At 41.8% G+C, this 26,378-nt stretch overlaps 2 protein-coding genes and 1 long non-coding RNA gene across 11 annotated transcripts in view; 2 read left to right on the forward strand and 1 right to left on the reverse strand.

Moving 5' to 3' along the window:
* The window catches only part of LOC108247555 (zinc finger protein 2 homolog), a 461,981-nt gene that overhangs the window by 124,337 nt on the left and 311,266 nt on the right, over window positions 1-26,378 (forward strand). The window lies entirely within an intron of this gene.
* kifap3a (kinesin-associated protein 3a) lies at window positions 724-25,765 on the reverse strand. Of its 5 annotated transcripts, none has more exons than XM_037981262.1 (22): window positions 25,592-25,765; window positions 24,218-24,349; window positions 23,989-24,134; window positions 23,854-23,912; window positions 23,631-23,772; window positions 22,427-22,526; window positions 21,530-21,654; window positions 20,851-20,949; window positions 20,035-20,213; window positions 17,851-18,013; window positions 14,837-14,937; window positions 11,119-11,224; window positions 10,920-11,032; window positions 10,451-10,616; window positions 10,109-10,234; window positions 9,678-9,776; window positions 9,259-9,344; window positions 7,905-8,073; window positions 7,719-7,809; window positions 3,192-3,287; window positions 1,110-1,219; window positions 724-806 (listed from the first exon to the last, which is right to left on the reverse strand). In XM_037981262.1, exons 1-22 carry the CDS (start codon window positions 25,639-25,641, stop codon window positions 793-795), a joined length of 2,472 nt encoding a protein of 823 aa, XP_037837190.1. In that variant the 5' UTR covers window positions 25,642-25,765; the 3' UTR covers window positions 724-792. The 5 variants fall into 5 exon arrangements, 4 of the variants coding, with proteins under 4 accessions (XP_037837190.1, XP_037837189.1, XP_017291278.1 ...); XM_037981261.1 differs by having other exon boundaries at window positions 23,854-23,915; XR_005234418.1 differs by having other exon boundaries at window positions 734-806; window positions 1,110-1,226; window positions 23,854-23,915.
* On the forward strand, window positions 21,664-23,118 carry LOC119617944. The gene is made up of 2 exons (XR_005234430.1): window positions 21,664-22,003; window positions 22,100-23,118. It is a non-coding gene; the product is annotated as an uncharacterized LOC119617944 (long non-coding RNA).

Raw genomic sequence — 26,378 nt, forward strand, 5'->3', positions numbered from 1 at the left:
GTTACATAGTGCAGGCGGGGCCTGTCACTTGTCGTCATCACGTCATCACGTCATTTGCCTAAAGGCGTGATTAAAGGTGTCTTCAGCCAGGACACGCGGGAGCGTGATATCCCATAGTACATATGTTGTACCGAGTGAATCGACTGAAAGGGAACATGGCGTTATCAAAACTATTTAAACACAATAACTGCAATACATGCCCAGGCTGTACATTAAATTATACATTTAAAACTTTTTTCTCCTCTTAGACACAGTCACTGAAATCTAAAATGATAAACAGAGACAGAAGTGTGATCTGATTATATGATAAAACTGCCTGCCATAAATTAAAGCAGAGTCAAGCACGCACAAAAATACTCTGACGTTTGGGTGCAGAGGAGTTACTTTTAAATTAATTTTTCTGTATTTTTACTACAGGAACCAGAACAATATTTCATTTTTCCACCTTTCAGTTTAAAGCAGTTAATATCCTAGGGGATTTTAGACATTTAAAATGGTTCTGGGAACTAAAATCAGTAAATTTAAAGTAACTTTTGTTAATTCAGCTGCTGGGTTTGTTTCTAACTCACATTCTTTTTTAAACTAAAAGTCTCAAGTCTTGTTTATTTTAATTTGTTTCAGTAAAACTGATCAGTTTCACGTTTCTGAATTTTCTGCACATCATTCAATGACCGTTAAAGGGATAGTTCAGACATTTAGAAGTGGGGTAACGAACAGTGAACAGCTCACCTCAGTTCGCAGGAGTTGAATTCTGATGAGCTAATGGCTAGTCCAAACGAAGGCCAAAGGGAATCACCGCCATCCCACTGAAAGCATAAAAAAAAAGGAGATTCTAGGTTTATTTACCGTGAACACGAACCTCTCCAACCTCCTGAGACCTGAGCTTTAGGATGGGGTTTTTAAGTTTCCCCCCAGCTGCTTGGATTAACAGAACCTCACAGACAGGAGAAACAAACAATCAGTAAAAATAAAAAACTAAAAGCAGGTGCCTCCAATAAGGTCAACATGAAACAGAATAAAAACAGTAGGAGACGTTAAAACGGCTCCAATCAAAACCTTTTATGTGAGAACTTTCTGCGAGAGCATCATAATGATCGTCTTCACAGTACCTGGTGAAGCGTCGGACGTCACGGCGCAACAGCTCAGCCTCTGTCGTGTTGATGCTGTTACCGTAGAAACGGGTCCAGACCCGGTATCATCCCCTCCAAGAGGCCGTTTCCTGCAGTCTTTCAGAGAGATGATCAGCAGGAAACACTGAACCGTTCAGCAGATTCACGACGTCTAAAGAACCTTAACAGATATTCAGAACAAACTAAAGTTTCTGCATTAAACCTTCTGCTCTTTGTTTTTTATCTGCAGAACAAAACACCAACAATAAATAAAACATGAGGTTTTGATCATTTATTTATGATCCACAGCAACTTTTAAACAATCACTGACACTCAGCTTTAAAAACAAGACAATTCTGACAGATTAAACACCAAATCCATTAATAATCCCTCCATTAATAAGATTTCAGCAGAACAGCAACGAGGACAAGATTATTTTTAAATCACATTTTTAACAAAAGACTTTTTTCTTAAATTACATTCAGATAAATAAAAATAAAGTGACATCTTGGTGACAAAATGTGTGCAAAAGTAAAGAAAGGAGCTAAAAGATTCTCATCAGGAAGGTTTTCAGTTAGTTGGGATAAACCAGCTGAAGACCAGTTTCACTATCAAAACTCAAAAAGACTTCTTTCTCCTCACAGTCCATGAACATCCCATAATTTTAGTCTGTATCTGACTGAGCTGTGGATGTTGATGATTCAAAATAGCAAGAAAATAGCAAAATTTCACGTAGAATCTCACTGAATTGGCCCGTTTACATTTGCAAGTAACTGCAGATAAACTGTGACATTCCTCCAAATGACATTTAAAATTTGTCGCAGTTTGTTCATGTTTCAGTTTGATTGGATTCATTCTTTGTCTCCAACCAGAGCAGTCTATGCTAGCAAGACGAGAAGTTGTGCCGCCATCTTGCTAGGTGCTTAGTGGCATCTTTGGTTCCTGTTAAACACAAACTCAGCCGAGGAGGCAAATGTTTGGCCATCATTTGTTATAATTATTGGGACTTGAACATCAAAGAGCTGCGTGGCTTTACGTTTAGAGTATTTCCAGAGAAAAAAAACAGCTAATCTCCTGAATTATTACACCAGAGGTCGTCACTCTCTCTGTTATAATTACTGTAAAACAGTTTATACCAGCTAACTGGAAACACATCAGCAATATTAACATATTGTCTTAAATATTAGCCATTAGTCTACAAACCTGTTTTACTTGTTTTCTGTACCTAAATATGTCCTAAACAACAGTGAATTAGTGTGTAGGCTAGGCAAAAGCTGTTATCCACATCTAAATACTGAAGTACACGTTGTATAAGATTAAATATTTTCTGAATTATGTGGGGAAAAAAAACTAGATTATGCAAGTTTAAATTGTTATTCTAAATAAAATGAACTCCAGATACTGGTAGCAGAGCTTTGGTTAGACTGAGCAGACATGTAAGATAATTACTTTAACAAGAGTTATGATCTAATCTGGGTAAAATGGTTACAGCACTCGGTCATTTTAGTGTGCCAAGTCGGCCTTTGACCCCCGGTAACGCTGACCGGGCTTGGTGGAAGGCTCATTTATCACATTATGCATGACAGATTTTTGTTTAAGTAGAATAAAGTTATTTCTATGCATCACAAGGTGTGAACAATGCCTGGTTTCCTCATGTAAACAGTACAGAGGGATACGCATAGCAACTAGCAAGATGGCAGCCAGAGATCTCGCCTCATCAGGTTCTGTCCGACTCTGCATGTTAGATTTTAGATTAAAGTCTTTGTTTTAGAGCTCTACAGATTTACGTTCATCACATTAAGTCTTGCACTTCGGGTGTTTCTGGGATTTGAAACAAAAACAAAAAACATTGTTGATTGAATGACTTTCATGTTTTTGCTCACTGCAGCTTTTTCTCCTCTTTAAAGAGAAATTTAATTTGGTGCTTTTTGTTTTTTTTAAAACAGCCAGACGACATGAAAATTAAGGCAAGAAATCTTCACAGAGACCAATGAAAGAGACGAGTGATAAATAAATTAATAAATAAATGTTTCTCCACAATCCTCAGGGTCTATAAGACCCTGGGTGCAGGTCCAGGTTTACCGGGAAGCGGTGGCGTAGCTGCAGAAGAAGAGCTCATCGGGCCCGATGCCGTAGGCGCTGACGGGTCGATCTGTCGGGACAAACTGGTCCGATGCGCTGAAGGACAAACAGGAGAAGAGAAATGTTTTAATGCTTTGATTATAAGACATTTTACAAAATAAATATATTATGGACAGCTGAGTGAAGATCTAAATGTTCAGGACATGGTACCACTAGATGGCGCTCTGACCCCACACATCCTTCAGGGAACCCCCCTCCTCCCACCTGAGGACCAGACTAATCACTGAGTCCAGAAAACCTTCATGTAAAATCCATCTGCACTGGTGCAGGTGTTGGACGTCCAGAGTGTTTTTAGCTGCGGGGGTAAACAGCAGAACAGCCGAGACATGTCAAAACACGGCGCGGGGACGAGGGATGGAGGGGGATAAAAGGCCCGGCTCTACACTGAATAAATCAGCGAGTGTGAGGATGTGGACCTGGAGGGTGGAGGCTGATTTCACGCTCTGTCTTTGAAGCAGCTGCTGGGAGTTGGAGCGTGGTGATGGGGGTCACATGGAGAAACGGGGCTGTGATGGATGACGCTGCATCTCACACAGACCCGAACGTTCGGGTCTCTCCGCCCGCTCCGTCATCTTCTCCTGACCTTCTAAAATACGAGCTGTTTGCTTTGCCCCTGCCAGCACCAATCCTGACGTGTTGTTTTTAGCCAAAAATCACTTCCAGGGAGCAGAGGATCCCCGAGTCTCCAGCCTCCCGTCTCCTCCTCCTCTTCCTCGTCTCTGTGCTGTCAGGGGGGATTCGGGAACCAGGTTAAAGGAACAGCGGAGCTCTGAGTCACTCCGCTCTCCTACCTCCATGTTTCTGGTTCCACTCCAACCTGGACCTCCAGGATCTGTTCTGGACCAGAAACATGTTCAGTCACAGAGTTTAATCTCAGGAGGAGTCTGATGACCTAATCCTTCACAGGACAAATCAGAACCATGGTTAGAAAATTAAATCTATTTATGAGTGTTTATCTCCTCAGTTTATTTCTGTCCGACAGCACAACCAGGAAGTTCAACAAGACAAGTTTGTCTTTTTAAAGTGAGACTCTTTTTGTCTGAGAGATGATCACACAGACACTAAATCAGGACACCATCTTGTTGTCAAACTGGAACAGGGTTAGAGTACTGTACGGATGTTTTAAATCAGTGGTTACCAAAGTTAGGGTCAGGACCCCGCTTTGGGTCACAAAACACCAGGTTTGTGGTCCTGAGAGGGTCCCCAGAAACCCAATAAAATTAATAATTCCTATTAGCATACTTTTTAATATAACTGCTACAAACAATAAAAAAAGGCATAAATGGGGAAAAAGTAGAACAAGTTTAATGTTGTTGTTTTGTCAGAATTATTTACTTTTTAGCAATGTTTGTGTCGTTCTACCGAGGATATTTAGGCTCACGAGTCTTTGACGCGTTTTAAATGATTTCCTGTTATTGCTTTTCATGGTATATATATATATATATATATATATATATATATATATATATATAGATATATATCCTTCCCTGCAGCCAGACTTTCTTAAAATCTTCTGGGTTTTTTTTGTTCAGGGTTCTTACAAAGTCTGAAAAACTCTAAAATTTGATATGTACTTAAAAAAATAGAGTTTTGAAGCATATCTGCGTTTCATTTATTCAGTAACCCTCTTTATTCAAAAAGTAAAAAAAAAAAATTGAATATCTAAAAATGTTTTAATGTATTTAAACATAATACAAATTTAATTAATAACAGCCATTTTGTCAGGTTAACTCCAGTGATAACTTTGAGAGTTTCATAAAAACTCCTCTCCTGTCTTATGTGATATTTTGCTAACAGAGAGGCCTTTTATTGTGGTGGTGATGATGAATGGTTGAAGACTTTTGCACAGCCGTATGATGGATAATTAACTCTGGACCGTCCAGAGCAGAAAGATTTAAAATAAAGCACATTTAAGTTTAGTTTAATATAAAAATAAAGTTTTTGGTGTTTGTATTGTTATCATTTTTCTTCCTACAACATTAAACCGTATTTTTAACCCTGAGATAAAGCCTGGTTCTGTAGGACCTGGTTTGGTTCTGTCTCTCAGGCGCTTCGGGAACATTCGAGTCTCATCAGAACCAGAACCCCGCTGCTGTCAGATCTGATCTCTCTCATTACGAAACATGCAAATCAAGCCGCCTGCCACCTTTTTCCCTTTACCTGTCGTGACACGCCGACAGAACCGGGCTGGGGGGTTCAGACAAAGGGGCCCAGTGTTCCCACAGTCAGGCCCCAGAGGAGGGGTCGCTGGAGGCGGGTCGGTCCGTCCCGAGCAGGAAAAGGAGCCGGGTCTTTACCCTCCACCCTCCTGAGTCTGAGGGTTTCAGGGCCCGGCTTTGATCGAGCTGCCTCTGCTCGGGTTACAGCTGATTCAGGTTCAGAACCGGACCTAGGTTTGCTCGGGCTCAGAACCAGGCCCGGCTCAGAACCAGGCCCGGGTTCAGGACCAGGCCTGGCTCTGCTCGGGTTCGGACTAGGCACGGGTTCAGGACCAGGCCCAGTCCGCTCTGGTTCAGAACTGGGCCTGGACTGATCCAACTGTTGGACTTCACGGTCCTCCTGTCACCATCTGCATCTAAAACTATAAAATATAAAAACCTGAACTTTAATTATTCTGACATGCAGAAAATTCATTTTTAATTCCTAAAACCCTTTTCCCCTCATCTTTATTTAAGGCCACAAAATAAAACATTATAATGAAGACTATAAAAACTAAACCTATGAGTTAAATATCAAATATTGTTGGAAATAAAAACTTTAAAAATGCAAATTTATGGAAAATAAAAAACACAGAAATGTTATTTTTAGTCATTTTACTCAGTTTCAGTGATATGAAACTTATTAATTAATTAGGAATATATAATTAGTAAAAAATAATTTAAAAAACGGTTTAAATATAAACAAGTAAAAAATAATTTTACAATTCTTAATTTAGTTTTTTTTGTACTTTTATCGCATTTAAACTTTTTGGTAATTTTATATTTATTTGGTCATGCATTTATTTATCAGTATGTTTATTAAATAAATGCATTAATCAACTTGTTTTCCACATGTTGTTTAATTTACATTATTTCTAATTCATTTATTTATGAACATTGTTTAATAATTTCATTTATATTATTTTGGTTCTTTATATCTTATTTATTGAACAAGTTATTAGCGGATGTGTGTGTGTGTGTGTGTGTGTGTGTGTGTGTATTTCAGTCAGTTTTACAGATATTGAGCTAAAATTTTGAGTGGTAGTAGCTGAGTCATCCCCAACACACTGAGCTCTAACAGGTCACACAATATTTTTATTTAAAACTTTATCATGAAAAGCTGCAAACAATATGTATCTTTTCATCGTTTAGATCTCGTCATGAGAGAAATTAGCTTTACCCTCCTGATGATCAAACTGAGCGATTCTGATTTCTTTTAAATTTACTTAAGTGAGAATCAATTTTATCCGTTTAAAAAAAACAAAAAACATTGACAGTTGACATTTGTGCTTTAAAGTTCTAAGAGGTATATTTTATATTCCTTCAAATGCCGGGTGCGGAACATGATTGAGTCCAATCTCAAAGGAACCATTCACACCATGTTTCACACAGAGCTTTAAATGAGAGGCCGAGCTGCTTTTGATTATTATGTTAACCCGGATCACTGCGAGTACAGAGGCCAAATTAAAACAGGCTGAGAATTCCCCCGTCGCTTGGAAAATATGCTAAAGCTATCGGTAACAAAGCTGTCAGAGAGTGACGGACAGTTCGAGAGAGAAACGAGGACGAGAGGGAAAAACCGAAAACACGAGCGGGGGCGACGCGTCCGGGCTCGGTTCGGATCGGGTTCTGGATTCAGAGTCACAGTCAGCTGCTCGGAACACGCAGCCAACCAAAACATTCCTGCAGACAACAATTGAAAAAGTTTTATCACATGAAATGATTGGTTTGATAATAAAGACAAATTCCTGTAAATTAACCAAATTTCCCTCGACTGTTCATCATCTCGGCTGCTGGAACTGACAGCCAGCTTCAGAGATAACAGCACAGATTTTTAATTCCCAGACTCCGGTTTTAGGTTTCACACTGGAATGTTGGATTGGGAATGGAGCTGCGGTGGAGCGAGGAAAGAACGTGGAGAGTGTTTGTTCTCAGAGCCGAGGCTCTTCAGGGTGGAGCGGAGACTGAGGCCAGGCCTCGTTCTAAAACACCAAGATGGATTAAAAATAACAAAAACAGAGAGAGAGCCTGACGGGGGAACACAGTTTAGTGTTTCAGGACAGAAACCTGTCAGCTGTTACTCTCACCAACAAACTGCAGACTCACAGGGTTCTGTGGGGTTATAGACAGATGATTTTAACAAGACTGAGGAACCAAGAACCAGAAGCAGAGAGCGAGGAGGAACCAGTAGGAGGGGGATGTGTGGTAGCAACACACTGGATAAGAAATGCTCTACAGTTTGGTTTTAATCCACATTTAAATTAAAAACCTGCTCAGGAATCCGGTTTCTCCCACGTCTCCGTTCTGGAAGTCTGCGTAGAAGTCCGGACTGATAGTACCGTCTCCTGATCTGATTCCATCTAGAACAAACAACAAAACACACACTGAATCAAGCCTTTTGGAACCTACATAAGTAGAACAAACTACAAAACCATGATGTCAGCTCCATCAGTACCTGCAGTGTAGAACAAGTCGGGCCTCTCCAGGAAGTCTCCGTCCACTTCATACAGGAAGGGTTCTGCTGTTTCATCCAGCTGACGGTTCTCCACCATCTCCAACCACTGACTGTTGTACCAGCAGAACTTTTTAGTCTGGATCTTTTTGCCCCACTCTTCATCGTTCTCCTGAGAGACAACAGAAAAAAAACAAACCACAAACTCTCAACTATAGTAACTGGTACAGAACTGTTCTGCTACCTCCTCTGTAACACTGAACCAGGAAGTCCTTTCACGCCGCGGGCCAGGACGCCACAGGCCAGGACGCCGCAGGCCAGGACGCCGCAGGCCAGGACGCCGCAGGCCAGGACGCCACAGGCCAGGACGCCGCAGGCCAGGACGCCGCAGGCCAGGACGCCACAGGCCAGGACGCCGTCTCATTTGGAACTTCTACAAAGTTCCTCATGAAGTCTGTTTGAACATGAGACTCAAAGGTGAGTGGTTCAGGACTGCAGAGTAACGATGTGTGTGTGTGTCAGAGGAGTAATAACTGTGAACCTGTGTGTGTGTGTGTGTGTGTGTGTCCATGAGTCTGCTTTCTCTCTGAACTCAACCGTCCGCCCGTTGAGACACTCCAGAACCACCGAGCACCTTTCATGTGGCTCGCAGCTTAAAGGTCTGACTGATAATTTAAATGAAACACTTCCTTTGAGGCCCCCCACCCCCCATGCTGCCTGGCTCTACCTCACAGCTAATTACTGAGAACTGATCTGAGGTCTGATCTGAGGTCTGATCTGAGGTGTGAGAACTGATCTGAGGTGTGAGAACTGATCTGAGGTCTGATCTGAGGTGTGAGAACTGATCTGAGGTCTGATCTGAGATCTGAGAACTGATCTGAGGTGTGAGAACTGAGCTGAGGTCTGAGGTCTGATCTGAGGTGTGAGAACTGATCTGAGGTGTGAGAACTGATCTGAGGTCTGATCTGAGGTGTGAGAACTGATCTGAGGTCTGATCTGAGATCTGAGAACTGATCTGAGGTCTGCTCTGAGGTCTGATCTGAGAACTGATTTGAGGTCTGAGAACTGATCTGAGGTCTGAGAACTGATCTGAGGTCTGAGAACTGATCCGAGGTCTGAGAACTGATCCGAGGTCTGAGAACTGATCCGAGGTCTGAGAACTGATCTGACGTCTGATCTGAGGTCTGGTCTGATCTGATCCGAGTTCTGGTCTTAGGTCTGATATCTGAGGTCTGTAATAAACCTAATAAGTACTGCCTGCTTGTGGAAGCAGTGAAACTTCTTTCTCAGGTTTATTTGTTGCACCTTTCTGTCAGTTTAAACTAAGTGGATGACAAAGATGGATGCAGAAACTCACAGCGATGATGTCCAGGGTGTTGTCACAGACTTTTCGGATCGCTGCGTTGTTATCGTGCATCAGGTCGATGAGGTAAGCAGGAGCTACTGCCGCCAGGATTTAAAGAAACATTGATTTATTCTGTCGCTCAGGTGTTTCAGCAGCTTTCTGAGTCAGATATTACACAGAATAAAATACATAAGAGGTTTCTGATGCTAAAATATGTAGAATTTGTCTCCAGTTGTTACGAACCACAGCTGTGTAAAATTAAAAAACAGCAAAACATCCAGAAAGTTTTAAACAAGCTGAATCCAAGGGGTCGAAGGGGTCGAAGATGGATAGATAACCCCGGAGGAGTCATTTCAGAGAAACTCTGAAGTGCTGCCGTCGATGTGATTAAAGACTCTCCTCAGACCTACTGAAGGAGCAGAAAAGGATACGAGTGTCCTTGATGATGATGTCTCTGGTAGCTTTGTGGAAAACCATCTGATAAAAAACGTAGAGAATCTGACACACGAACTCATCGTCCTCCTGTTGGGCTGAGGCAGAAAGAATTACAAAAACATCTCACTTCAAAGTGAAAGGTCAGTTTTTACAGCATTTTAAAACATTTCTTTCTGAGTGGCTTTTTAAAAATTAATTTAAACCTAAATTATCATTAAAAAAAATAAATGTTTCTCCTCACATTAATCAGGAAGTTCATGCTCTAAAAAGTTCATTAAATCTAAATTTTATTGTCATGAATTTTCAACTCAGCTACATCTTTTGTTTGGGTGCAAATTATTTTTAAAATCTTTGCAAAGCTCCAGCTGCAGTTGGAGTCTCGGTTTGAAAGTTGAAATTGAAGCTCTCCTTTGGGTTTGGTTCTTACCGTTGAGCAGCTCGATGAGAGAAGGAATTATCCCGGAGTTGGCCAACATGGCGGCACAGGAATCGTCCATGGACATGGTGCCGATCAGGATCACCACCTCCAGGATCAGGTCGTCCTCAGCAGAACCTGGCAGCACAGAACATTGGGACAAGAACCCAGTTTGTGTCAGGTGAATGAACGGGTCAGGAGATGGTTCTGCTGAAGGTCTGAGTCTCATCTTACAGGTCTTATCAACACAGACCAGAGAACTGATCTCGGATTCCTCGTGTCGGGTCTCATTCTGAGATACATCTGAGAAGTTTGACGTTCCAGGTCTTTAGGTTTGTAGGTCCATGAACACACCTGGTTTGAGTTGGTTCTTCAGGTAAGGCACCAGGCTGTACTCCTCCAGCACCAGGGCCCAGTCCAGGTCCGGGATGGTCAGGTTGGCCAGCGTTCCCAGACACTCTATCACAAACTCTTCGGACTTGTTTTCGCTGATCTGAGCTGCCAGATCTCCGACGTGGTCCTGTCAGAAGGAAGACACATTTCAGCTGAGGAGAGAATACAGATATTTCTGGAAATCTTTAGTTTTCTCAAATGAATGAAAAATTATATTTGAAAAAAAAAAAAGATATTTTCTGTAAAAATGCAGTTTGAAGACAGAGCTAAATGACCGCTGAAATCTGCTAAAGAAGCTTAGTTTTAACTAAAAAAGGCAGAGTTCACTAAAAAATGTGCTGCTGCACAAGAATTTATTAAAGTTGAATGTTTTCTTAAATAAAAATTAAAAAGACTTAGTTTTTCATCCTGAAAGGTTTTAAACCCTGACCAGAAACAGGCTCCTGGTGGATCCACTGTGCTGGGAAAGATTTCTGATCATCTTCATCACCAGAATGTCCTTCAGCTTCAAGGCCCTCTTCATCAGCATCTTCAGGCCGTCGCCTGAGGAGCGGAGGACAAACGGGAGAAGTTGCAGAACTTAAAACAGACGAGATGGTCTCTCAGATGGGTTTCTCCGCAGCTCAGACCTTCACAGAAAAGCTGAGCGTTGCTCCTGTTAGCCGCCAGGTTGATGCAGAGTGAGACGACGACGTCCATCTTGTCCTCGCCGCAGTCGAACACCATCTTCATCAGCTGCCGATCAGAAGCACCACGTCACTAAATTCAGCCGAACTAACAATACATGTGCTCATGTTGTCGGAGTGTAAATGATTAATGAAACAGTTTCTTAAATTCTTAACAACAGACCGAAGAGAAGTTTAATGAAACGCAGCAGAAAAACAATAATTCTGCTACTGAATTAATTATAATTAACACATAAATCAATTAAATTAATAAAGATTTATGTCTTTATCTAGTAAAACCTCCTTGGTTTCATTCTCTGATGAGGTGAATTTCATCACTTCTGCATCATATTTCACAATTAACTGAAGATCTTTGAATTCCAGACTTAAATCAAACTAAAGACTGTTTTTTAAACAATAAAAAAGGGTCTCTCAAGTATTAGATTCAGGTCCTAATCAAAACATTTATTTATTTTTTTTTTTTTTTAAATCAGTCGCTATCAGAGAAGTTGACCACATATAGTCTTACATAAAACATTGGAACATAACATGTCTGAAGTATGGAAATATTTTAAAATATTTAGGTAATTCGGTATCAACAATCAGTACCACCAGTTTAATTAGACATTTAACTAAGTCTTAAAGGAAACACGGCTACAGCCAGAATCTCACTAAGCTGTGAACGTTCGAAATTTGTTGGTGAACGGCTTTCTTGAAGGAGAATATTTATGAGTGTTAGTAATTTCCTCAGGTGAGCCGTAGATTTTCTTGTTGCTTCAATTTTGAACATGTCCATAAAACTTTGTTGGACAAATCTTTTCTCAAAGTAATCAGAGTTTCCACAGGCGTTTCAAACTCGTCTAAAGAGAACATCCAAGGCTAAAGCCCTGAATGTCCAAAAACCACTCTGATCCTAAATAATAATCACTAAAAGCTGTTCAAAATCTGCCTAATGTGAACTCCAGCAGATTAAATCATAAACGTGAAGTAGCTGCTGGGGTGGAAGTGGGCAACAAAATAAAAATATCTAAAAATAGACCTTTTTTTTTTTTTTTTTAAAGAAATCTGGCTGCTCGAACCACACGGCACCCAGAATTCACCGAGCCAGCAGCTAAAAATGTGTCTGTTTTCTCACAGTCTTGAGTCACCAGTTTGTCTCGGTGAGCTCCTTTAACGCCGACCGGCTGCAGCCCAAAAAACAAACAGTTTGTCAAAACTGATCAGATTAGAAAACAGACTGACGGCTGCTCAGATCATCCGCTGAAAGGATTTCAAAGGTTAGAGTTTGTAACTAAAAAGTAATAAAAAACAACAAAGAAAAACAGTTTTAAATTCATATTTAATATCTTTAAACCGTCAGTCTGACCCGGTTCTGATTTAACATTAAACAGGAAAAGCTTTGAGCTGGGAGGTGGAGGTGAGGGGGGCGGAGGTGCACCGCTTCCCTGCGAGGAGTCAAGAATCAGAAACGTGGGCCGGGCCTGGGTTAGGTATCACATACCGGGGGCCCTGGACCCCCAATCAGCCCCGTCTAGACTCTCTGGCACCTGCCTCTGCTTATTTACCGCAGACAGCAGCCGGAGGCCCCGTCAGGACCGCAGATGGACCAGAGCCGCCCCCCGCCTCCACCTCTGGAACCGCTCGTCTCTCCTGTGACTGCCCTGCTCTGAAAAACCCAACCCCAGCAGCAAACAGTGACCCCGCTGGAAAATGGAGGGGGGAGAAAGCGAGAAAAGACGGGAGGGTGAGAGGATAGAAGGTGGCAACTGCTGCAGGGTGATTTATTTAAAAAAGGTGTTTTTAATAAACACAGGAACCAGACAAAGAAGGTGCTGGTTGGAGGACTCGCTGAGCCAAAAATAGACAATAAAAAGACAACCTGGATCAGAAATAATTACTTCAAATTTCCCTTTTAATGCCATGCTCCGTGGCTTTTAAAAATCTGAACTACAAGGAGGGTGGATGTGAATTAAATCCTAAGATAAATAAATGCCCACAGAAGAGTCAATAAATCAACATTTTTATAAGAAATTTCCTCATTTCAGCAACCGTCTGTTTTAGACATCTACTTTATTTTTTAAATACTATATTTATTTTTCCAGCTCTGTTTTTTTTAATATTTCTACATCCATCATTTAAACAAAAAAAAAATTCAGCGTTTTCACAGAAAACAGGGAACGCTTGTTAACACAATCAGAAAAGCTAAAATTAGCTAAACAGTAGCTAAAAGCTAGAAATAAAACAATAAGTTTTTTAAGGATTTGAGAAGTTCTCAGTGCATTTCTAGGAGAATAAAATATGTAAATAATAGAAAAAGTATAAAAGTTACGAAAAACTAAAATCACAGCTGCGATGTCCTGAATGAGCTGAACATTTTAAAGCCTGAATGACTGAAAAAGTTGAAAGTATAAAGCACAAAAAACGCACAGAAGAAGCTATAAACAGGAAAGGAATCCTGTGAACGCTGACTCGGCACAACAAACCCAAAGAAGGGGTGTGGAAATCAGACAGATCAGCACCTTGGTAACAAGCGCTTCAATAAGTACTAAATAAAGAACCAAACAAAACCCAAAAATTGAAGCTGAAACAAAATGGACGCCCCCTAGTGGTTGGCCCCGCCCCTCCGTGCTAATGAGTGGGACTTTGGTGAAGCTAAAAACTAAAACTAAAAGAAAACCTCAAATTAATCTGATTCTGTGATTTTAAAGATTACATTCAGAGAGATGCTGAGGATTGGAGCTGCGCAGAAACAAAAAATAAATGATGTGAAGTGTTTTTTTTCTTCAAGTGGCTCAGCCTGATGAAGATCAGGGTGGAGGAAGGAGACGGGGCGAGGTCAAAGGTCACATCCTGGTCATGCTGCTGGCCGGCCCCAGGGTTCAGATCTGCCGCGGACCCGACCTTCTGAACAAACAGACCCTCGCAGACACATCTGGCCGGCATTTACACCCGACCCTAACGAGCAAACACGGGGCTAATCGCCTGCGATGAGAGGCGCTGCTGACCGGGTCAGCTCAATCAGAACCAAGATCCACAAACACAACAAAAACTAAAGGCCTGGCGCTCTTTGAAGGAATGCATGTCGCCCGCCGCCTTTCATACTGAGGTTCCAAATGAAGATGAGAACTGATGGAGCCATGAATAGAACTTGTTGTGAAGAACTCTCAGCTACTTTACATCAAATTCAGCTGAATATCAGTAAAAATGCCTGCGTTAGAGTCACAATTAGCAGCGGGTGCCATCTTGAATCACACTGACTGCAAAAGTTAATCAGTTGTAGATGTACAGGCAGCGATTACTTCCATCGATGATCTTCTCTGCTCCGGGATTCATGGACCAAACTATCAAATTAAATTAGTTTCTGCCACTGATGTCTTAACTGCTGTAACTGTCTATTCAGATATATAAATAAATTTAAAACACCTGTCATGCACCTGTACACCTTAAACTACAAAAGTAAAAAGGGTAAAGACGACAGCATCTAGTTTATTTTTTTTACATACTCTAATATCCCTTATCTTGTTTTGTCATTAATGAATCTGAGTGGTTCATGAGACAAACGCAGAGAGAAGTCAGGAGTGAGGATGTTGAACAGGAACGTCTGGTTCCAGATGTGTGTGGTTCGAGCTGCTGCCGCTGCAGACGCTGTGGTCTGCGGGCAGCGTACATTAGCCAGCCTTACCTGCGGTATGCAGTCCGTGTGAGCAAACATGGACTTGAATCTGTCGTCCATGCTGATGTGGTACAGAATGCACATGCTGAGCTGTCTCTGGGCCTCGTCAGCTGCAACATAAACACACGGCGAATTACAGCATGAATGAGCGGTTGTCCCGTAACGCTCCGCAGGACGCCAACGACCACATCTAGGAGGGCTGCGTGTTTGTGAAAAATATTAATGGGCTGAATGGCCTTTTTAACAGCGCCTCCTGTCAGAGGTCAACTGGCTCTCGGAGCAGAATCAGAAGCAGGCGGCTGCAGCTCGTCAGGCGTGGACGGCTGGCGTAGAAACAGACCAAGGAAGGACCGGCTGCTGCGCCGCTTAAAGGGACAGTTCCATTATTTCAACCAAAACAGGCCATTCACTTTAAAAAGCTTTTTCTCTGTTATCTGCTTCAATAAAATTCAAAACTATTTTAAGAATTTGGCTTTTAATTTCTAGTCAAAATGTGCAACATTCTCGTTTAAATTCCAGAGGAATCCTAGAAGTTTTATTCTTGTAGCGAAGAGTCGCAGTGAAGCTCAAAAACACTGAACTAAAGTTTCCATGGACAAATCATCTTTCTCTTTTCCTTCCAATCATTCAGACTTTCCTATAATCTTTTAAAGTGGTCTGGATCCAGACTTCATGGTTTTTCTTCCTGTTTTCACTGAATTACAGTCGACTGGTTTGAAGGGTTGGATGGATGGATCGTGATCTGAGCAAATTATGAACAATTTTTGCTTCAAGGCCAGCTCGATTAATAAAAATATCTCATTTCTGAATTAAAAAAGGTAGGAATGTGTGCAGACTTTTATTTAATTTAATCTCTGATGAGTCTGATCCTTTGTTGCCACAGAAACACAGATTAGAGAATCATTGTTGAAATAAGAGTAAATAAAATAAAACCTACTTGAGAAGGAAAACCTCTTTTTGTGTTTTCTTTCTTTGATTTGTCCAGTAAAACCTTTAATCCTGTTTGCTGCAGCGGGTCGCAGATAAAGACGGATTGGGTGTTGGACTGCCTGAGCCCAGCGTCTTTATGAGTTTGACCTTTAACCCCTGGAGGGGGTGAAGCTAAGGAGAATTAATGGAGTTCAAACCAGAGTTTGACCAGGGAAGCTTTCATTAGAGGAAGTGTTAACAGAGATGCTCTTTACTGGACCAGAACCACCAACGGGCCTCCAACCGGTCCTGGTCGAGTCTCATGGCTGAGAATCGGACCCAGATGTGCTCATTGAACCTCTGGACTAACAGGAGGGACAGAGAGCCAAGGAAAGGCCGGTTCTACTGGAAGTTTTAATTGGAAAAACAGGAGGAAGAATCAGTTTTACTGGTTTTAATAAGTTAAAGCCTCTCAGCTCACCAGAACCCCCGGCCACTGACTAGAACACGTGCTTCTCATTAGCTCGCTCACACAGAAGCAGGTAGGAACACGGAGGAGCCTTTAAAGGTCCCATTAAACGTCCAAACACCAGAACCAAAGGTGAAGGAGAGCCGTGAGGAATTAACTGGACTGTTTAAAGGCAGGCAGAGGGAGAGCTGAACTCCAGTTCCTCCCCAGCCCAATTCAAAACCACCCGAACTTTGTAAAATTACCCGTGCACACGTGAAGAAGTGTCTGGACGAGGTCTGCGACCCTTCGTTTCTGCAGTTTAAATGTTAATTAGCGACACGGCTTCAAACAAGCTGAAGGTTTTTTACAGGCGGTTCCCACGGCCGCACCAGTCTGCTCGATTGTTTGTCGCTGCAACATCAGTGGCTGATGAGCCAATGTGTGGTCAACTGAAATGTTTCTATTTTATACGATAAAATAAAAAAACAAGGTCTGTTAGACACCTTAAGGTGTGTTAGATTATCCCATTCTTCCTGCAAACACCTGAAACTCTTCAGCACTTGGTATCGTCACCGTCAGGACTATCGATATTCATAATGACTGAATGTTTTGCTTCAAAACTGGAGCTGAGATCTTTATTTTGGTGCGGCCATGTTGTAGACTCAGGATGCGGGGCTGTCCCTTCGATGGTCCCGCCTACAAACGCTCCCAACTCGCTAACAGGCTGTCAATCACAGTGTAAAGCGACTAAAGCTTTAAATAACTAAAACTGGGCGACATGTTTTTGTAGTTTTCTGGGAATTTCATCTACACTCACGATGTTCTGCTACCAGAAGTCAGAGCACACCTTCTCCTAATTGAGAGGAAATTGTGACGGAAATGTAAGAATAATGGGCAAATATTAATTCTGAAGAATCCTGATTCCTAACTCTTCTTTCCCAGCTTTTAATAAACTGATCACCTTCCTTTCTGTGTGATCGGAAGAGTTGTTTTTTACATTCAGTTGTCAGTTGGTCGGGATCAGACGGGAGGTGGTGATGATGATGAGTCAGGCTCCACTTTGATCTTATCTGGTGTCAGGACCCGGGGTCGGGTCTGGATGGAGGGACCGGACTCGTCTCTCTTCAGAGATACCAGCAGAGCCTTCGTGCGGCGCATCAGATGAGAAGCCGGCAGAGAGAGCGGATGATTAATGACGCCTGAGCTTACATAAAGAGCCCGGTGCACACATGCACATACAGGCAAACCCAACAGTGTCACAACTGTGAGCAGGCGTGATATTTCAGCGTTAAGTTATATTATGCGTGTGCGCCTCGCTTCCTGAGTGAGCGACCCCCACCTGCCATTTCCCAAAGAAACAGCTCTGCCTAAATCTCTCAAGACCCCTCCACTTCTCCGGCCGGCTCCTACAAAAACAACATTTGTGCAGAGGCTCTGGCATGTTATTCTAACAAATATATTATATTAATTATGTTCTGTTATCCGAGCCTCCCCTTGAGAGGCTTCAAAGCTCCTGTCAGAGATGCTGCTGACCGTCTCCCAGCCCTGCAGATGAGTCCATGCTCATATTAAAGAATTTACACACATCCTTGGTTTGAACGAGCCTCAGTCCGACAGCGGGAACCTGCTTCTGATCGCAGCAGTAAACACAAATTCTGCTTACCGAGCAGAGCGGAGAGTTTGGGAACGAGGCCGCCCTGGACCATCTGGCTGCGAAGAGACGTGTCAAAGGACAGGTTGAGCAGGAGACGTAGGGTGGTGCTCAGGAGCTCATCGTGTCTGCAGGGAACCAGCCGGGATAATTTCTCCACTGCAAACGATTCAGCCTGGAGGCGACAGGGAGCTCAAAGTAATCAAAAGTGGAGAAAACGGCAGAGAAATCACCAAATCACACATTAACAAACAGCTGAAAGTCTATGCGGGCCCCAACTAGAACTGCAAACAGTTATCATAGAGGATAATAATATAAATGCTACTAAAAATAATAGGTAGAACTGTAAGAAGCTCTAACCCACGCCCTGTAGATCTTCCAGACTGTGTTTGATACTCTGACAGGGAGGTAATATCTTGAGGCTCTTTTGTGACCGTCAGCTCTAAATATAGGCCACATTTTACACTAAAAAGCATTTTATTAAATATATAGCAGCCCAAGTAGGCTGGATACACAAAATACATTTAAAATACCCCATAAAATAATCCTGTAGTCCACAAACTCAAGCCTTGATCATTAATATTCTCAAAAAAAGGAAAGGCTTTTTTCACAGCTAAAGTTGTACAGAAGTAATTTCTTCATGTCGTTCTTCGTGTTCCTCTAACACAGTTCTGCGGGTTCAGGTGCAGAGAGCTACACTTCAGAAGAGACACAATCTCCTGATTTACCCGAGTCACATCATCAAGCTCCTCCTGCTGTGAAACTCTGAGCACAAAAAGACGTAAAAAGGTTTTCTTATTTTAGCTCGCGTCTCTCTCCTGCTGCAGAGTTTGCATCACTGCAGACACAATCTGCGTCACTGAGGGGACCTGAGTCAATATTAACGCTGTTGGAGCAACTCCAACTGTGTTTTTCCTGCGGCTGTAAGTCAAGCTGTAAAAATGTCATACGTGCAGTTTAAGTTTAGGCTTCTTTTCCGTGAAAGCAGTTTGAAGCCATTTCCTAACTTAGACTCAGTTTTTTCTGTTCCACTGCCAAAGCACACACTTTGGTCCAGTAAAAGTGGTAGTTGAGAAGCGCCAACTGGCTGAGGCACCAGAACCTGGTCCAAAAGGGCTCAGATTAACCTTCAAAGGAGCCCTAATGAACTTACTTTGACTTTAAAGAGCTTGAAAATACAAAACAAGTTTAAGTCATTCCAAATTAATCATGTGAAACATCTGATTGAACTTGTGTTTTACAATTTATGCAGAAAACATTATTTTAAACCAGACTTTTTTACAGTTATATGCTTCTTGTATGTCTCTGTTTATGTAAATCCACTGAGTCATCATCAGACTGTATGTCTAACAGGCAGGCCTTCAGCTGATGATCCTGACGGTCTTCAGACTCAATCCGGGGAGGACCGGTCGGTGCGATGCTCCAGTTAAAACCTGCTCCCAGTTAAAAGCCACCGGCTGCTACTGGAAACCAGCTCCAGTCACACATTCTGAAACCAGACGTCGAGCTGCTTAATCAACTGCAGCCTGAGTCAATTACTCATGATGTTCCCCTTCTGTTAGTGGCAGCAGCTGCGAGGGAAACTGAATCAGGCCGTGACGAGGTTCCGTCTGATCGGGACGAAAATCACACCATTTCTGAGCAAATAACACCAGACAACACACATCAACGAGCTGTAATGTAGGACATCCAGGTTCTTCACTGGAAATCCTCCTTCTTCATGTAAACCAAGTCAAACCATTTTGTATCTGAGTGGGTCTAAAACCTCCCAGACGCTTCTTTGTTCTGAACCAAAGATGGAGATAAAACCAGTTCCTAACAGGCTCTGGCTTTGATAAAGGCCCACGAGCTGAATGAAATTGGAACCAGGTGGGTGTGGATCTGCGAGCGCTACGGGACACATTACAGCGGGCCTTTGGAGGATTTCAGAACCTGGAGCGGTTTCAGATGGCGCTAAGGAGGATAACGGTTATTTGTCCAAATTAACTTGGGATTTTTTCCCCCCACAGAACAAATAAATCCTGTTAATTTCTTCAAGACTAATCAGGTTAAAATGTAGAGATTCATTAGTGTCCTGATTATGTGATTGTTCTAATTAAAGCCATGATTTAAGAACAAAGTTTTCACCTCCTTGGGGTTCGTTCTGTTTTGTTGCCTTTTTTTTTTATTCACAAATCTGGAGAAACTGGAGCTCACCATGTCGTTCTTGTTCTCCAGGAATATGGAGAGCTTCTTGAGGAAGGAGACAGCCACCAGCAGCAGCTCGTCGTCCTCCCGATCCAGAACCTTCACCAGCATGTGGACAATGTTTTTGTTCCTCATCTTCAGCTCAGTGCGAGTGTCTTCAGCCAGGTTCAGCAGCAGACACAAAGCAACTGCAGAGGCCAGAACATCAGAGACACTCACCTATTTCCCAACAAGCAGTGCATAATTAATGCATATTTCTAAATATCAGTTCATCTAATAATGTTTCTCTTTGATAAATATCTCATTAAAAGTTGTGAGCATTTACAACTGATTAACTTTTAGAGACAGCCTAATTTAAAAGGGCTGCCACGACCAGCTGACCTTAGAAAACCCAGAAATGACTACAGCTCAGTTAATTTTACAGACATGGAGCTAAAATTTGGTGTGGTAGTAGCTGAGAGTCCTCACTTCCAGATCACAACATCCTGCGTGATCGTGTGACATCTTTAATAACATTATTAACAATTAAGGTTTAACCAAAACAAATAAAACTCCATTTGTCAGCATTATATGGTTTAAAACTCTAGCATGAAAGGCGGCTTTAATTAGTCAATTAAAATTAATTATTTATTTACTGATGTTTAACTGTAATCCTGCAGGAGACCATCTTTCAGTTTTATGGGTGAAAGATAAATTTCAGAGTAAGATGCAAACTGTAGGACAAACCAGCCAGCGTGACGGTTGTAGAAGAGTGGACATGTCCTGCCGACGCCGCCAGGAAACAGTAAAAGTATAAAAGGTTTGTGTCCGTAAAGGTTTCTGTACCTCGGAGAAGCTGCTCCTGTTTGATCAGAAGACTCTGGTATTTTCTGAAGGATTTCTCATGTTCTCTCTTCAGGTTCTGGTTCTCAGAGGATTCTTCACGTGACATCAGTCAAGGAAAAAACTGGAAAAGCTGGAACATAAGAAAAGGAGCTGCTGGGTGAGAGGCGAAATGTGGATAAACCTCAGAAATTCCAACAAAATAATGTCAAACATTGACATAAGAAACTCATGTTGGAAAGTCTTCAATACACAAGAAGAAAATCTATTTTTTTATTGATTAAATACAAAGATTTACATGAATAAAACTGATATTTTCTGATAAAATAACAAGTTTATAAGAAAAAAAAGGAATAACTTTCAGGATTAAAGTCTTAAATTCCCAAACCGGACATCTCTAAGATTAAAGTGGTGAATTTAAGAAGAAAAATTCACAAATGTATTCAAATAAAACGGCGAGGTCAGGTGAAGACTCCTCCACCTGTCAGAGTGAGGAGGGAGGTGCAACATGGCTGCGTCAGGTAAGCTCACCTGCGCTGAAATAAATGCTGAGTCATGTTTAACACTCCGAGCCTTGTTTTAAATGTTTGCTTTATTAATTTCAGCACAGGTTCAGGATGCTGGGTGTCTGCTCTAACTTCATATCAGTTCATAAAAAGCAGGATTTTTTTTTAAAGGATATAGGTTGCCTTCTTCTTCTGCAGCTCCTCCTGCCAGAGGTCAAACCTCTTCAGCTCATGTTCAATGATGTTCATGCTCAGAGCTCCGATTTTAAAATGAGTGACGAGGCCGTGAAACTGGGAGAAACTGAGGGAGAGAAGAGAAAAACACTTCAACTGATCCAGAACCTGACATCATATTCAGGTTCCCAGCTGGGAACGGTCATCAGAACGACCGGGTCCGTCAGCCCTGATGTGGCTTACAGAGAAAACCGTCAAAGTCAAAACACGTCCCGGTCCGAGTTCTAATCAGCCCGAATGGAACAGTTTCACGACTCGAACAGGAAAACACGGAACCGAGCCAAGAATGATGAAGGGTTTTCAGACGAAGGCGTCCCGTCGAGGATAAATCAGCTCCGACACACGTTTAGGTTTCATTCTACTCAGGATGATTTCAGCGTTTCTGAGGAGAGAAACTTCAGTTCGACTCATGTCAGGTCGGTCAGAGAGAAGGAACAATGTCGATTTAGATACTGAAATTATTATTTTTGAACTATTAATTGTTTAAAAGCTATGTTTGATTCTATGTTTAGGAGGTCTGATCCCAAACAGCTGGAGGAAAGTACAAATATACAACAAACAAAAGCTTCGGACTTTTCTTCACGTGACCTGCCATTTCTGGCAAAGCGACAGGTGTGATCTGTCCAGAACAGTTAAATGTCTGTAAAAAGTCGCCTGAGGAACATCAGGACCACCATCTGAAAAGAGTTTCAGGCTTTGACAAACAGCCATGTTGGACTTGAGTCTTAGTATTTTGCTGGATGCTCAAAGTTTACAACATTCACCTGGAAAATAAATGATGGAACACTGGGAGTTCCTGCTAATAAAACTAAGGCTCTGATTTCAATTTGTTTGTTTACCTGGAGAAACAGAAGAAGACGTAGATGATGGTCGTTGCCAGATCCACGCTTTTCTTCCAGTCCTCCCTCAGGACTCTGGCCAACGCTCCGAGCGCCGCCTCTGAACGCAGCAGAAACACGAGTCAGGAAAGGAAACGTTAATGAAAGGTCAGGGAGGGTGCAGATGGAGGTTAAATTAAAGCGTGTTCGGGGAACGCAATCAGCCCGGAGGCTCCTGAATCCTTCAACGTGAAGACATCTGATCCAGGATTTGTCTCCTCTTTCCACTCTGACCTCCGGCCTCTGGGTCCACACGAACGCTCGGCTCTTATCAACGCCGGACCGGCTGATCCGGAGCGACAGACGCTCCTTCTTGACAGAAACTAATGAAGCTGCAGAGGATGACGGCTTCGTGCTGTTGTGGAAGAAACAGGCCGGTTGTCACGGAAAGGGAGAGGAACCGGAGCCAGACTGGATTTTCTTCTGATCTCAGGAGGAGCAGAGTTCAGGAGCTGATAAAACTCACCGGAGCGTTTCTGCACAGGAACCCCGTTTTTACCTTAAAAACAGCACCAGTCGGAGATGTTTCAGGGTCTCAGCTTTTACTGAGCTGCTCCGTCAAATTTCAGCTTCATTTTTCAGTAAACAAAGAGTGAAATATTATTAGTTATTTTAGTGAAGCGGTATTTCCCCTTTTTAAGACCTGTGAGGAATGTTTTGAAATAAAAAAGCTGATTACTGAAAGAGTTTGCTTTCCCCGTGACTCAATTCCTGTTCTAGATTTTTGTTTTGACGCAAAGAAAAAAAAGCTCCTCTGGATTCTTCTAAATACTTATTACATATGTTTGTAATTATTTGTGCCCACCTGACTCAAGATTGTATTCTTGTTTTTATATTTTTTTGTATTCTAAGTCCTTCTGCAGACTTTGTGGTGTTTTAGCTGCTCATTCAGGAGATTATTTTATTTTATTTACAAATATTTATTTTATTGAAGTAGATGATCTCTTTAATTTCTTTAAATATTGTCCTCTTATGCTACTTTTAGCTGCCACTGTTTGCTAGCCTGTTGCTACGTTTAGCTTTTAGTTAGCCTTTGCCTAATTTAGCATTTAAAAACCTGATGTTTCTCTGTAGTTCCACCACAGCAGACCCACGTCACATCTTTCCTCAGCCTTGTGATGCTTCATAAAGCTGAAGAACAAAAGGACGGCAGGCAGGTAGGTACCGTTGTGGATGAGCTCCTCCAGGTTGTCTGGATTCTGGGCCAGCTGCAGGATGAGCGTGGCTCCTCTGATCTTGTCCTGGATTTCTTCGTACAGCAGCTCCACGTACTCATCGATGCTGCCGATGCTCGCCTCCTCGTCCAGCTGGAGGAAAAATCATCACATCTGGATTAAAAAAAAAAAAGGCTCACGGTTCTGATTTATCCATTTAATATCAGGTCGTACCTCCACTCCTGCGTACGGTGCGAAGTCTCGAGGCGAGAGTCGCTTCTTGTCCTGGTTTTCTGCTTAAAATTTTAAAATAAATGATAAAAATCTGCCTCCTTTGTTCACAGCAGGAATAACTTGGATTACTCGTACCGTTGGACTCCTTGCGGTTCTGCAGGTAAAAAAGCAGCTGCTCCACCTCGTGGAGTTTGGACGGGTGAATCAGGCGACACTCGTCCACCACTTTCTGAGCAAGAGAGGATGTGTCCGTGTTGGAGTTCAAACTTTTCAGACGAATACTTGAACACAAAGAGACACAAGCAAGCGAGTGAACACGAAGCATCTGTAAACAGAAAACACAGTTCTGATCCTTCATCCTCACATTTTCTGACACTCCTTTCGCTCTCCGACCATGGGCTCCCCCATCTGACCCAGAATTGTTGCTTCCACCTCGTACTGAACCACGAGAGCCTTCTCCGTCGGATGTACATCCAGAGAGCATCCCTTCACCCTCCTGCAGGTCAGAAACACCCAGGAAATCCACAGCATTTACTTTTAAAGACAGAAAATGGTCAAGATTCAGAAACAGAACCTGATGAGAGCCTGAAGACAGTTTAGTTGTTTGGTAAGATTAATTTCTACAACGCATCTTAACTGATGCATCCATGTCTGCAGAATAAAACTCTAACTCTGACTCAGATTAAAGAGCATTTTGTGCTGCTATATTTGCTTTGGAAATCAAAGATTTTTACACAGTTTGAGCCCTTTAAAAGAGTTTCAACAGCAGAGCGAGAAATACAAGAATACAATGAATCCCAATCCAAAGTCTTTGTCTTTAATTCAGTTTAATTCAGTTCATTTATGGTTTGACATTTTTATGAAACACAAAACAAATGTTTCATGCACCCAGCGTTTATAAAAATTAGCATCAAGAAGTGAAAATGTAAAGGCTAAAATACTATAAAAATCCAAATTCAGACTCAGTGTGTTTTTAGTGTAGACGCAAAATAAAACTCTTATAAATATTAAGGATTGGGATCAAAATTGACAATTCTAAGGATAAAGCTACCCCAATTTAGTTGGGAATAAAAAGCTTTACAACAAACAAGATAAAATAAAAAAAAAATCACTAACACTTTAGTTTAGAAGCTAATAAAACCAAATATAAACGGACCTTTTTAATATCTGTCAAATCAAATCATTTTATTTGTATTAAAATAGTTGAAACATAAATAATTTTTGAATCATTCACAAAGCAAACTGTTTTAATTTTGCATCATTTTATACTGAATTTTAATAAAATTTTAAAAAACAACACACCCTGTAACAGTGAACCAGTGATTTAGTTTATTTTGCTTTTTTAATTAAAGCCCATCTCTGCTCTGTCATTATTTTTGCTTTATTTAGTTTTTATATCATTACTTTTTGGTCTATCATTGTTTTAAGATGTTATTTTTTATATTATTCATAGATGTTTCCCTTTAAGAATCCTGGAAATTTATTATTATTATTTTACTCTTGTTTCTTGACTGCCTGCATGTTTGATGATACATTAAAACAAAAATGCACAGAAGTAAAACCTTTTATCAGGACTTTATGACTAATTTCCATCATTTTTTAGGCTGTTAGCTCGATGCCATCATTGTTTTATTTGTAAATATCCTGACAGGTTTAATCAGGGACCATCCTGCTGGTTTCCGTTTTTCCGAGCTGCCCTCTAACGTCGCATTTTCCTGCCTTTAACCGCCATTTTTACCTCTTCAGAAACCGCGGGTCTCCTGTCGGAAAACTCTCCATCTCCGACATGAAGCTCAAACTGCCTGCAGGTCGTTTTTCTCTCTGATTAGGCGCAGCTGATGCTGATGATGCTGATGTTTGGTGATTCAGGCGGCCGGATGTTGTTGTGTCTCGGCTGGTTGTTGCCCGGGAGGCCGGCAGCCTCACCGGACGGCGGGGAGCGGTGCTGCCCCTGGAGGCTGGGCGGTGACAACACACCGTCATAATTATTATTAAATTAAAGTCCCTGTTATCTGTCATTTCTGTTTATTCCCAAAACGAGCTAAAGCTGCTTTTTTTCCACTGAGACTTCATGTGCACTATATTACTAAAAGTATTTCCTTCACACACATATGAATGAGTTCATCCCAATCTTAATCCATAAAGTTTAATATGATGTAGGGTTATCTTTGCTTCTACAAGAGCTTCAGCTCATCTGGGAAGGTTTTCCACAGGTTTAGGAGAGTTATGCGAATTCTTGACCATTCTTCTTGAAGCTCATCTGTGAGGTCAGACACTGATGTTGGACAGAAGGCTCTCAGTCTCTGCTCTATTTCATCCTAAAGATGTTCTGTTGGGTCAAGGTCAGGGTTCTGTGCAGGCCGGTCAAGTTCTTCCTCATCCGTGTCTTTATGGACCTTGCTTTGAGCTCTGGTGCTCAGCCATGTTGGAACAAGACATGGACCATCCCAAAACCATATTTAGTAGAGAGGAAATTTCCCGACTGGACTTATTGCCCAGGTGGTGTCCTATCACGGCTCCATGCT

This window comes from Kryptolebias marmoratus, linkage group LG18 (genome assembly GCF_001649575.2).
Source record: "Kryptolebias marmoratus isolate JLee-2015 linkage group LG18, ASM164957v2, whole genome shotgun sequence".
NCBI lineage: Eukaryota > Metazoa > Chordata > Actinopteri > Cyprinodontiformes > Rivulidae > Kryptolebias > Kryptolebias marmoratus.

Excerpts from the sequence above, each read along its gene's own strand:
- kifap3a (XM_037981261.1), bottom strand. The coding sequence starts at position 25,641 with ATGTCGGAGATGGAGAGTTTTCCGACAGGAGACCCGCGGTTTCTGAAG. Across the intron at positions 11,225-14,836 it reads ACACGGACTGCATACCGCAG|CTGATGAAGATGGTGTTCGA; the intron begins GTAAGGCTGGCT and ends TCTGATCGGCAG. Across the intron at positions 3,288-7,718 it reads GAAACCGGATTCCTGAGCAG|CGCATCGGACCAGTTTGTCC; the intron begins GTTTTTAATTTA and ends TTTGTCCTTCAG.